Source organism: Corylus avellana, chromosome 8 (genome assembly GCF_965113065.1).
Source record: "Corylus avellana chromosome 8, dhCorAvel1.hap1.2, whole genome shotgun sequence".
Classification (NCBI taxonomy): domain Eukaryota; kingdom Viridiplantae; phylum Streptophyta; class Magnoliopsida; order Fagales; family Betulaceae; genus Corylus; species Corylus avellana.
Window position 1 is genome coordinate 7,601,221 of NC_142497.1, and position 13,681 is coordinate 7,614,901.

The following is a 13,681-nucleotide window of genomic DNA, read 5'->3' on the forward strand; positions in this document are numbered from 1 at the left end:
CTTTAATGTTGTGTTTTAATGAATAATTTTAAAACATATATTAAACTTCGTAAAATCATCAAATTTAGGTAAGTTGTCATTGTTTGCGACCATATTTAGAATTTGAGAAATTAGAGCATTAATGTAATTATAAAGATTATTGTTATTGTAAGAACAGGTTCTTACCGCCAAACGCTCGATTAATTCACACGTGCGAAACAGAAAGGATAAAAGCACGAGAGCTTGCCAATGGGTGCCAATAAAAATAGTTTCAATGCTTAAGTCAGAATAATGTTAAAATCTGAGTTAACTCAGACGATGGCGGCGATGATGGCGGCGATGGTGATGTGGCACCTTTACAAAAATTCGAAAATTTATTTCACAGTAATAGAAAATAGTTAACTCAGTAATTAGGGTAAAACTTAATTAATTATTTATTTCTTTAATCTTTTTTCATTCTGTTGGTAATTAACTCAAACATAGCACCCAAACTTTACAAGAATTGAGTTCAGGGATATTATCATCGTTAGATATACTAGTGATACCTATTTTGACTATTTACATCTCTGCCTGTTTATTACCAGTCAATGGTTCCGGCCGACGAGTGTAATTTTCCGGTGAACCTGAAGTTGGCCCACCGACCCTTACAACAACATGAGGGCATTCAATCTCGGAGACCGGTTTAACATCTTCTAAAAGTGATTGTTCCGGCGAGACGGCTTTAGGCTTCACACTCTCAAAATTTGCTACAGAGGCCAGCTCATTAACGGCGTCACGGATTCTCTCGGTGCAGCCGACAACATCAATAAGCAGTGAAGCCACTGTCGCCGCCGGAATCACTGCTAAGAGGTCGTCGGCGTCTTCAAATAAGCCTGATCTCAGCACTGATTCAAGATTCCCGGCGGCGGCTTTTGAATTTGAAACGTGGCGGTCGGCGGAAGACTGCTGGCTCATTGTTCGTACTGCAGATGATAATTCTTTCAGCGCCCTGCCGCATTCCAGGCTCATTTCTGTGCATGCCTCCTGGATTTTACTGCGAATTTCCGGCGACGCCTGCGACTGCATAGGAAGATCATACGAAGCTGAGGATTGAATATATGGGTAATGGAAAATTTTGCTTATCCCGACCTTCCAGCGTTTTTGCAATCATAATCTTGAATTTTTAATTTTTGTAATACGGTATTTTATTGTACCGTTAAGGTTAAATAAAACGGTAAGTAAGTGAAATGTTTCTTATACTCGTAAAAAAATTTATAAAAATACAAATTTTCCTTTATTAAAAAGAAACTAATAAAAAAATAGAACGGGTGAAATGGCCGTGAGTCAACTAATCCATAGTTTGGTCATGCGTCGCTAGACTCACCATTGGCGGCCAACACTACTTTTGACATTCTTTGTTAGGATTTGACTGAAAATCTTAACGGAAGGATAAAATTGAAAGAAATTTTTTTTTGGAATACGGACATTGCAAAAATTAAACGTTCAAGATTATGATTACAAAAACAATGATAGCCGAGGGCAAGTAAAGTTGCCCTTTGTTTGAAATGGACAAACTTTTTTGGTCCATTATTTATGTGTCTTACTTGAACATCAGAGTTGAGGTAGCTACTAAGGGCGTCTATTCGGTAGGCGCATTCGCGGGTTAGAGCTCCAATTTGAAGGTATTGTTTCCAAGGATGGCGGAACTGGAATTGGCCATGACAAGGCTCCCAGCTTGCAAAATTAGCCTGCAAAAAACATCATATGATCAACATCTGAGGCTTTTTTTAAGTAAATTTTCAGAGACAGGGACAGAGAGAACTTGTTACCCACCAAGGATTCTTCAGTACTTTTTGAATTGAGAACATTCTTGTATTCTTTCAGAAACAACTTGTCATGATGATCATTACCCTCTCCATCTTCTGATGTTTTGAAGTATTCACCTCCAAATCCTATGAATTTGTCAAGTTCTATAAGCTATGATTATTGATGCTCATAAATTGAAGGAGAAAAAGGACAATATAATTAATTAGCATGTTGGATTTTTAGTCCTTTTTTCTTTTATGCATGTCTATGAACAGGTTGTGTACTTTTTTTTTTAGTTGTACCTTCTAAGAAGTTGGCCAGCTTTTCCATGTTGAGAGCAATCAGATTGTGTAGATCTTCTCCAGCCCAAACAGGGCAAATCAAAATGGATATTATCACACAGGCTGAGGCACCTATGATAATGGTTGATAGCCTCTTGTGTGCCAACTCTAATATCTCATCATCTCGAAAACCAGACACAGATATCAGGGAGAATGTCAATATAAATATCAACAGCCCATAGTCATATCTTGCCTTGATTTTTGGGAAGAACCGTACAAATGTTGATGTAGTAGCTGCAGCACATGTGGTACAAACCCATTGGCTACTTATTATTCACATATTTGTAAAATGAATAATGCTACTGTTATACAACTGAAATAACGTGACAAAAAAATAAGAAGAAAAAGAGCTCACCTTGGAGGAAGACAAAGATCCCAAGTAGAATGGGTTCACCTATCTGTCCACAGAGGCTAGCTAGATGGTGAGCTCCAACACCCAAAGCACCAGCTAGCAATGTTGCCAATCCCCTATTGAGACCTTTTCCAAGAGTGGCTCCTGAAAGCATGCCAAGAATTGTTTGCTTTAATTTGATTTGATTTACAAGTGAACAAATACAAACCTATAAACTTGAGAATTTGTCTAGAATTTCCAACATGTTCCAAAACATTACCTACAGAGAATTCAAAAACGACAACCACAGTGACAACTGCCCACATTGCTGAGACACCAAAATTGACATAGAGTGGCTGATAGTAGTAGACCAAGGAAACCAAGGAGAGTGCAACTCCAACTTTTGCTGAGTGAGTTACTCTTCTGGGGTCATCTTGGGCAAGCTTTTTGGTGGAGGCAGCAATCTCAAATGCCTTGGCTGCAAGCCTCTGAGGCAGGGCCTTAAAGAAGGAGAAGCATCGAGTGAGTAGCAGCATATGTTTCTCAGGGCTTGCAGTGCTCATCTCTGTGGCTGCTATCCAAGTAGTGGCAGACAAGTTTTCTTTGTTTTTTGCATGAACTGATGAGGGAGGGGGAGGGGGAGGAGGAGAAATGGAGGGCTCCAGATGATGCTTTTGGAGGGGATCTACAGGCCTTGATTTATAAGAAGAAAGCATTATGTAGGAGGGATATAATAATATTACTTGTATTCGATCAACACGTTTTCTTGTCTTTTACTTTGTACGGCTCCAAGTACAAGAGAATTTACACTTAAAGAAAGAGGTTGAAAATGCAAAAGCAGCATATATATATTAAGTGCATTGTAGCTCTGGATTGGTGTTGTTACCCATTGTCAGAACTCCTTAAGGTAAAGGTGAAAGTCACATCACTATAAAACTGTCATTTTAGTTCTCCTTGCAGGCCTGGTACAAGAAATGTTACATATACTCTTACTCTCATGTTTTTTGACGTGCCTTTTAAAAATTATCATTAGATCATCAAAATTTAAAAAATGATCAATTTCAAATTTAATAGCGATTTCAAAAGTCACGCCAGGTAATGTATAGCATTACTCGAAATCTATATTACTAGTAATCAAGTACTGACGTCTAAAGAGATACGAAAACCCATTTTTTTTACACTTTCAAGTGCTTATGTCGAAAAAGATGGAGAATAAGTAGATAAGATTAAAAAACGTTGTAGTGAAAAGTTGACGTTGCAACCAGCACGTTAGAGAGTAAGCACTTGAAACGAAAGTTGGCTTACTAGTGTTTGTGGAGTCTAAATAACCAAAGTCTGTGATAATGATGGCATAGCCAAATGCAGAATAGGTGTGTAACTATGAACTGTATCCCATGGTTTAAAGCACTAAGAGAGAATCACGCTGTAACACAGTCCATGCACTCTGTCATTTTCGGTTCCGCTTAAAAAGATAAGCCTTTTCCCCTTCTCCGGCTTAGGTTAGCTGAAAAGATGGCACACATATTTTTCCACCCTCTCTCTCTCTCTCTCTCTCTCTCTCTCTCTCTCCCTCTCTCCCTTTGCTTTTAACATATTTGAGCCCTTAGGGTTTTTTTTTTTCGTTGAGCAAGGGCTATATATATATATATATATATATAAAGAAAGAAAAACACAAACTCGAAAGTTATAAGTAAAGCACAGACATGATAACTTTCCTAGCAAGGAGCCAGTGGAGAAGTTATCAGCTTGGACTTTTGAGCATATAATATATACTCCAGCTTTGTTCCAGAGATGACTTGAACTCAACTTTATAATAATCAACTCGGACGCCTTGCCCTGCTGTCTGGATTTGGCAGCATAAATCCTGTTTCAACAATTTTTTTTTTTTTTTTTTTTGAAAATTTGTGATTGACCCCAAACTTTATTTAATAGAGAATATATGTTTATGCTCAAAAGTGTTTAGATTGCTCTCTGAAGTGTTGGCAATGGGTGGACCTCTCTCTCACATAATATTTGGTGTACCAAGGGTTAAATTAAAACTTGGGTTTTAAAATGAAAGTCAGTTCTGTTCGTTGTAGGTTTGTTTGATTGAGTGTTTATAAACTTTCGGTTTCAATATCTCACTTGATGCAGAACTTCGATCGATCGAACTCTTGGGTTTATGTATCATTTTTCAATGCATGCATTACTTTGCTTGATCGTTTATCAATTGAAGGGTCAATCGAACTCTCAGAAATTTGTATCACTGCATATCACACTAGTTCGATTGATCATGCATCGATCGAAGCCTTGAAAAGTCTTGAATTCTTTTATGCCTTTGGATGAGTTAGTTGATTATTGTAAAGTTGTAATGGTATATATATATATATGTGTGCTCTGCTCCATTCAGGCACATATACATACTGATATATATTGTATGAAATCTAACATAGAACATAACATCAAACATCATCATAAATTACGTCATGCATGCTTTCGTTTGATCGTTGCATTCCCATTTCCATTCATAATTTGTGTCCTTTTGGTTAGTTCTTGTTGGCTAATTCGGTGCTCAAAACCAAAGGTCTAAAGAAATTTGAATTTCCTCCATATTGCAATTGCTTTCCGGACAGAGGACTAGGCTGTCCCAACAGCAAAACCAGAGAGTCATTCTCTAGCTCCGAAGTAGAGGCTGTCCGGACAAGTCCTTACCCTGTTCGGACAGTAAATCCAACAAGCAGTATTTTCCGTCCTCGAAGCTTGCTGTCCGGACAGGCACTAACCCTGTCCGGACACCCCATAGGTTTTATGCCCAAAACGTGTTTTTAAGTGGGCCCATGTCTAGGGTTTTGTACATGATATAAATATGTCGTTATAGACTTGGAGAGGTACGAATTTCTACCTTAGAGTTCGTCAAAGGCTGAGCTAAGAGCAATCATATGTTGTGAGCCATAAATTGTTACTCTTAGAGTTTTTATGTTAGTTTGATTTATGTACTTCATTGAGAAGTCTATCGAAAGGATCTGGTAAAGGAAAATCACGTTGAAAAAGATTGTGAGCAAGGAAACGAGTTGTAGGCTTGTCGATCTTACAGAGCCAAGGTCTTGCAAAGTGTTGTAAGTGTTCCTAATGTCTGTAATCGCTGAATAATCATTTGATAGTGATTTCCTGGGTTTGGCTACCCTAAATAGGTTTTACTTTTAGATCATTTTCTAAAAGGTTTCTTCTTCGTCACCAAAATATTTGTGTTTTCGTAATTTACTGCTTTACATATTTTGATGTTTGAATTGTTTGTTGCCTCTTATTTGTTAATTCCACATTAATTGGTATTTGGAGTCTAGATAGGGCTTTTCAATTGGTATCAGAGCGAATTCACTCTGTTTGGCTTAAATTTCTGAGTGAGATCATTGACTCCTTTTTACTATGAATACATCTTAGTCCAACTCTTTTGGTTTTGATAATCTTAACGATGTGTACAAGATCATCTCTGATAAGTATAGTAAACTATTCTACAAATACAAAAAGATGTGTTCGAATTTTAAAGATGTAGAACAGGAAAAAGAATCCTTGATGACCAAATTGTCTGAATCACATACCTTGATTAATTCTTTAAATTCTAAGATGTTTATGCTTGTTGAAAAAAATATATCACTTGAAAATGATTTGAAAGATTCTAAAGAAATCTCACAAAAATCCTCTTGTGATAATTTGAAAAGTTTTTTCTATGTTCATAATAAGTATAGTATGATTGTTGATAATATTGGTAGTTCTACTTCACATGCTTCTAAATCTGAAAGAAATACCTTGTTTGTTAAGCATGTGAATGTTAAAGAAATCAAAGCTAATATAATCTGTTTGGATAAGGGCAAAACTTCTTGTTTGAATAATTGTGTGAAACCTAAATCCAAGACTTCTTCTAAGAAACAAACTCAAGCTAAGTTTGTTCCTATTTGCCATCATTGTGGGATTATTGGTCACATCAGACCAAACTATTTTTAGTTTAAATCCCAAAGAAAAACTTGGCTTCTCTTAAGAAAGATAAATGTGATATAGAATCTTTTTGCCTAGATCAAAGTCTAAATATATCCCTCCTCATAAAAGACAACATTCTCAAAGGTTTGTTTCCACCTGTCATCATTGTGGCAAAGTTGGACATATTCGATCAAATTATTTTAAATTGAGACATGCACCATAAATCTTAACAGTATGAGTGACACTACACAAATTTTTAAGTTGGTTACACTAAATTGAGAGTTCTTACAGTTTAGACTTTAGAGAGATGATTGCAAAAGCATTAAAAGTTCAAGGGGGTTAAAGTGATTTTTTAAAAAATATATTTTCGTTCTACGTTTGAGAATGTCTTTGCAATAGAGTTGTGGAATTCACCCATTTTGTTTTGTTTTTGAAGAAATTGAGCATACTTTTATTAATAATAACCAATTTAAGCACATCGCTCAAGGTTATCCAGGCACTCCGAAAGGACTCAGTTTGCAGGGGGAGCTACGGTCATGTGGTGGAGGACGCGAAACTAATGCTGAATTCTTCATGTCAATGGGAGGCCAGTCATGTGAGGAGGACCGGAAATGTTGCAGCTCATCGTCTAGCTAGATATGCCTTAAGTTGTACCACATAACTAGTTTGGCATTTTGCTTGTGCTCTGTATTCTGGAGGTTGTTCTTGCGGAGAAAGTTGTTTCTTGATTTTTAAAGGCAGTTCCCAATTCAAAAAAAAATAATAAATAACATCAACAATACAATTGGGAACTTTCTTAAGATAAATCTCTTCCTCACTTGGCAAAAGCACCACCTTTACAAGGTGGTGCGCCGCCCCATTAGCAATGTGCCAGACGTGGTTAACTTTACATTGTTGGAGGCTATTTAAGACTTTGCGAGCTTCCTCAATTAGGTGCTCGTATTTACTTCTCTGTGCAGCGCCTGTACCACCTAAAGAGCGTCACCATGTTTATTCAAGGGTAGCTAATTATTTCAAGTAGCTTTTATGTAGGGATTAAAAAAAAAAAAAAAAAAAAAAAAGCAAACAAACAAACAAACAAAAACAACAACATCAAAATGGCAGCCTTCAAGCAGGGACGAACATTAAGGGGGTCACGACTAACTTTAAGCAGAGATGGGAAAAACAACTTCACGAGGCCTCCGTAGAGAGAATAGAATTCTTTTCATTTCACAGTCAAAATTTAAAGTTGATACATTTATACATGATGTCGATTATTTAAAAAAAAAAAAAAAAAAGTGTCAATATTGATATCATATACACTGTTAAATGTACAAACTTTAATAACCTCAACTGCTCCGCCTTAGGCTATTAGCAGTTTTAAAATAACCACCGATTAGCGATTATTTGAAGTTAAAATCGCACTGCATATCTGTTTTTTTTAATATGGGTCTTTTGGACTTATTTTTGAGTTTTTGGCCTTCTTGAACCTATTTGTTTGGTCCCTTTTTCTTTTTCTTTTTTTGTTTTGTTTTTTTAGCCTCTTTGTAGGGCTTTTTTTCGTTTAACTTTTAAGATAATCCCTTTTTTTTTCCCCATGAATCATAACAAAGTCTTTTTTTTTTTTTTTGGTCCTGGACAATGATTCATAACTAAGTTTAAAGACAATTTCCTCAACAACAAAAAATAATAATAATAATAATAAATAAATAAATAAAAAGAAGTATTCACCAAAAAAGCATAGCAACAATGTCACAATAATACATAGAATCATATTTCTCAAACTAAAGAACAAATTACAAGATAAGCTGTACCCAACAATGATCATAAATAGCCTTTTCCTTCATAATAATGACCATTTTTATGAAGAAAAATACCAACGTATATATATATATATTTTTTAATACCAAATAAAAAAATGACCACATAAGAGAAAAGTTGGACAAAAAAATTGTATTTCTATCATTTTTTTTAACGAAAAAGTAGGATTGAGGAGACTTATGTTATGTCAAGACGTGGAAACCATAACTTCTATGAAACGAAGTCATTTTTAACACCGAAACGACGTCGTTGGTGTATATATATAAGGGTAAGTAGTTAATAGTTATAATCGTCTTTGCTAACTCGTAAAACTGTTAACCGTCCATTTTACTTTTTTCAACCATCTACAAAAGCATTTACGTGATTACACAATTAACGATTATTAAAAATAATTCATTCAAAATTTAATAATAACTTTTACCGACACTTGAAAGTGCAGCAAGCAGACTCATCCATTATTCATCAAAGTAGAGATCCTGATCCCCCTGAGTTTGCCTGTACGTTTTCTCGTGAAAAACCTACTTTTTGTCTCCAAAGTAACACGTCTTTCAACCTATTTTCCACCCATATATATATATATATATATATATATATATATATATATATATACCTCCTTAATTATTTGTCGCTTATATGAAAGTTTCATAAAATTTAAAGTGAGCTAAAATGATGCATCAAACTACTAAGATGTGTTAAAATGACACTTTTTTATTATATTCTTATAATATCCTTATTTTCTTAAAAACTAAAAACTAAAAAAAAAAAAAAAAAAAACTAGGTTTAGTTTTTTTTTTTTTTTTAGGATAAATAAAAATTAGTCATTGTAGTTGGCCTGAATTACAAACCGATATAAAAAAATAGAGATAATAAAATGGCTTTTTTATTGCACTATATCATTTGAGGTCAAACCCTCTGGGAGTTCTGTTAGATGTTATGTCAATCCCAATCAAATGGCGACATGTGTCATTCTTAATAAAAAAAAAATGTGAATATATTAAACTAAAAAATTAATTTTTTTTCTTTTTTTCTTTATCTAAAAATAATAATTTTTTAGTTTTTAATTTTATTAATTTTTATTTTAGTTTTAAAGAGAATAAGAGTATTATAGGAACATAATAATAAAAAGTTGCATTTTTTACATACTTTTTTTTTTTTTTTTTTTTTTAAGGATACTTTGATAGTTTGATGTATCAGTTTAGTACACTTTAAACTTGATGGGGCTATTTAAAAAACAACTATTAATTCTGGAGACTTTTTTATTTTGGTTAAATACCTTTTTAGGCTTCGTTTGGTAAAAGCCTAAGCCTAAACACTGTTTAGTGTCTGACCATTGACCAGTTTTTTTCCTCAACATTTGTCATGATTTTTACCATATTGCCCCTCTCTCTCTGCAATTTTTCCACAGAAATTAAATCCCACGCTTTTTGTTTGCTCAGCGTCTCAAATCCACCATCTCAGATCCACACTCCTTGATTTTCTCTACCACCCCAGATTCTCGTATAACTAATCTAACATACTCCCTCATTTGCCGAACAAGGCCATGTTTCACAAACTTGTTAGTCAAATTCACATGCCCCAACTTCAATGAAGCCCCAAAACTAACTTTCCCTTCCTTCCCAACAACGAACTCAGTAGACCCACCTCCAAAATCTATAACCAACACCGATTTCCCAAAAACTGACAGGAATTGAAGCACACCCAGGTACACAAGCTGGGCTTCCTCCTCACCAGACAACACCTCAACTTCAAGACCAGTCTTTTCCTTGACACACCGAACAAACTCATTTCTATTAGCTGCCTCGCGTGTTGCTACAGTGGCAACACAGTGAGTATGGTTGGGAATGACATGGTGAGAGGATAAGATTGCTTGGAAGCCTTGGAGGGTATGGAGGGCAAGTGGGGTTGTTGGGGCGGAGCTGAGGCCGAGGACGACAGATTCTTTGAGGTGGCCGAGAGTGAGGAATTTGCCGGATGTGTTGGCATGGACAATGATGAGCTCGAAGGAGTTGGTGCCCATGTCTACGGCAGCAAAGAGGGAGGAGGACGAAGACGAGGTTGGTAAAGGTAGAAGATCGGCGCCCATGTCTTGGTTCTGGCTATGATTTGGGAGAAACAAATGAAGGGTAATAATATAATTTCACATTAAAGAAAAGTTTTAAACAGTATCTAGGCTGGGTTATGCCTTTTGCCAAACACCCCCTTAGTACCTGCGTTTTAACGCCTTTATTTTTTCCCACCTAGGTTTTATTTTATATTATAAATGAAACCTAGTTTTTGACTAAATACGGAGATGGTACCTCCGTTCATATTCTGTTAATAAAACTAATCGATTTTCACCTCAAAATGCAATTAGGGAGTGGCTAAACAACCTCCAAGGACCTTGGGGGTGGTTTGGTCACCTCATATTAGCCTTGGGGGTGGCTGAGCCACCCCTAGTGGCCAAAATAGGGGTGGCCGCCCACCCCAATTGCCCAAAAATGAGGGTTGCCGAACCACCTGCAAAGCCGGTAATGGTATGGGCGTGACCCAACCACCCCAAGGCCATTCGAGGTGGCCAAACCACCCCCAATTACAAAAAAGAGTGAAAATTTGTTAATTTTATTAATGGAAGATGGACGGAGGTACCAATTCAGCATTTAGCCATAACCTAGGTATTATCTATGATACAAAATGAAACTTAGGTGAGAAAAAATGAAGGCGTTAAAACCTATGTACACCCCCCCCCGCAAAAAAAAAAAAAAAAAAATTGAAGAATTTTTCTCTAGAGTGGCTCTAATGAATTTGTTGACGTGGAAGGGCCAAAAGCAAGAAAAAGATAAATGCTTTGGGTCAACATTTTCTCCATATTTGACTAATCTCATCTTAGAAATTAACCATCATATTTGTGGACTTATGTGAACTCCACATAAGTCAATAGTGGACCCTACAAATCTAATGATTGATATATTAAATTTGTAAGAGAATGTAGACTAAATATGAATAACTTATTGACCCTTAGCATTTCTCCAAAAAAATAAAAAATAAAATAAAAAAATAACAAACAACTAATATCAATGAATGAAAAAAAGATGCTCCTTGAGGACCTTGCTGGAGCCTCCTTTTTCTAGATTTTCTCATCTTCTCAAAATCTTATATTATTTGATCCCACTTTATCCTTCTGTTCTTGCTACCATACATGGCTAGAAAAATAAGGCTGCTTTTCCAAATCCACATTCCCTGTACGACCAATATGCGAAGCATATTTGAGACTTTTGATTGATGGAGACAGAGTAAAGAACAGAGGAACACTAACAATTTGGACGTTTAGAATATTTACAAATGGGTTGAATATGTTCTCATTTTAATTCTAATTTTAATTTTCATCACGTAATGTTCAGAACAATGTACTTTAAAGGATCAAGTCTCTTTGGCTTGTAGTTGAGCCAGGAAATCAAACTTTAATACCGCATAAGATTTCAAATGATAAAAATTTAAAGAAGAAAAAATATTGTGCTTTTTCAGATGTATGATATAAGTACTCTTGAAAACAACCTTGTAAGGATAGGGTATCTAAAAATTTATATACCCATACATGGTTAAGATTGCATATAATCGATGTGAGACACTTAGGATCGTATTATGTCACCACGATATGCTGCTGATGTGCATGATGGCAACTCTATCGACACTAACCCGCACAAGAGCTGATATACACATGGTTAAAAATAACACCTAACCAATGTAAAACACTTAAAATCGTAACATACGACTGTGCTCTGCAGCTGTTAGATTTCAATCACTTAACACTATGCCCATCATATCAATACTCTTCCTCCGAGACTCGGCTACAAAGCCACAACTCATTTGATCGGTGGTGGTGATGTGATACCGAATAATACAAATCTCAAATAAAACTCACTATTAAAAACCGGTTTGCAATGATAGGGTTTTCAGAAACTTATATGCACATAACCGACCAACGTGGGATACTTAAAATCTCACTAAACCACCACCACTAAATGGTATACAAAATGGTAGGGTGAGAAAGAGAAGAAGAGAAAGGCAAAGGCATTGAATTTCATAACAAGTGGGATGTCATGGTTGAGTATTGAGGGTATGCAAAAGGAGAAAAATGAATAACAATATTCCTTGTCAGGGCATTTTGTTTAAGAGGTGCGGCAGACAAGATAATGATAAGTAGGAGGATCGAATAGCAAATCATCATCTGAATTCAGAAATAGATAAGTTTCAGAATTTTGCAGTATGGATTAAATACGGTTGGCTGAGAACCAAGAAAACCAACATGAATTGCCAAGGCATATTTGCAACGGAATGTCCAGACCCCATGAAAAAGCAACCTTTGAATGGGCAGGCCAGCTCGATAAATTTTGAGGCAATGCTTAAAAGCAGCACTTTTTTTGTCCTCAAGAGGTAGCTCAATCGACTGTGATCTCGCCTAATAAAACGGAGGTCACTAGTTCGAATCCTCCTCCCTCCTCTTGTGCGGACATGTCAAAAAAAAAAAAAAACACTTTTTTGGGAATTTATCGAGAAAAATTTTGAGATCTAATGCATCAATTTTTAAAATGGCATTTTTTTTATTTTTTTTTTTTGAGACGCAAAATTATTAATTACATTTTTATGTTCAATTTTTTTTTTCTAATATTTTCTTTTAATTGATAAATATCGCTAATCTATTTAATCTTTTTTGTGACATTATTGATCATATCTAGATGCATAATTCTTTCTTCTTCTTTTTTTTTTTTCTGATAAAAAATATGCTTCTCTTTAAGATAATCAAACAAACGGGGCAAAATTGCTCCAGTAACAAAGCATCACAAATACAGTTAAGGGGCGATACATGCCATGAATTATTCTCAACATGTGTTACAGCATACTTTGCAAGTAGATGAGCCACGTCGTTCCCCTCCCTTCTGACAAAAGAAATCTTCCATTGATGGAAATTAAAGCTTAGATCTCCACTTTTATACCCCATCCAACTACTATCTACATTCTAGATGCATAATTCTGGTAGACATCCATAATCAAAATAAAATAAATTTTAGGGTTACATATACTTTAGCCCTCTCAACTAACGGTCATTTTTATAAAGCCTCACGAACTGACAATTATGACACTTAGGTTCATTAAACTATCAAATTGTTGAATTTAAGCCGTTTCGAATTTAACAAAATGCTATTGAATAAATCATCCTTTAATGTTATCAAAAAGTAATAGGGTCGGTCAAAAAAATCATAATTAAATATACCAACCCCAACTATCTATGACACTAAGGATCTAAATGGGCTAGGGCTTAAGCCCACTTCCAGGAAACCCTAATCTTTGTCCCCTCTTGGAGTGGAGTATGTTGGTGGTCAAAGGTCCATGGCATTATTGCTGGACTTTCTTTTAAAAAAATAATAAAAAAATTGGGTCATAAAAAATACAGTGCAAAAAATACAAATAAAAAATAAAAAATGGGCCATAAAAAAAATTCCTCCTTTAATGCAATGGA

General features: G+C 35.4%; 1 protein-coding gene across 1 annotated transcript; it reads right to left on the minus strand.

The window, feature by feature from the left end:
• Positions 1-445: 445 nt before the first annotated feature.
• LOC132164339 (aluminum-activated malate transporter 2-like) lies at positions 446-3,095 on the minus strand. The gene is made up of 6 exons (XM_088519126.1): positions 2,717-3,095; positions 2,461-2,601; positions 2,067-2,339; positions 1,792-1,910; positions 1,563-1,706; positions 446-1,038 (listed from the first exon to the last, which is right to left on the minus strand). Exons 1-6 carry the CDS (start codon positions 2,997-2,999, stop codon positions 538-540), a joined length of 1,461 nt encoding a protein of 486 aa, XP_088375252.1. The 5' UTR covers positions 3,000-3,095; the 3' UTR covers positions 446-537.
• Between the last annotated feature and the right edge of the window lie 10,586 nt (positions 3,096-13,681).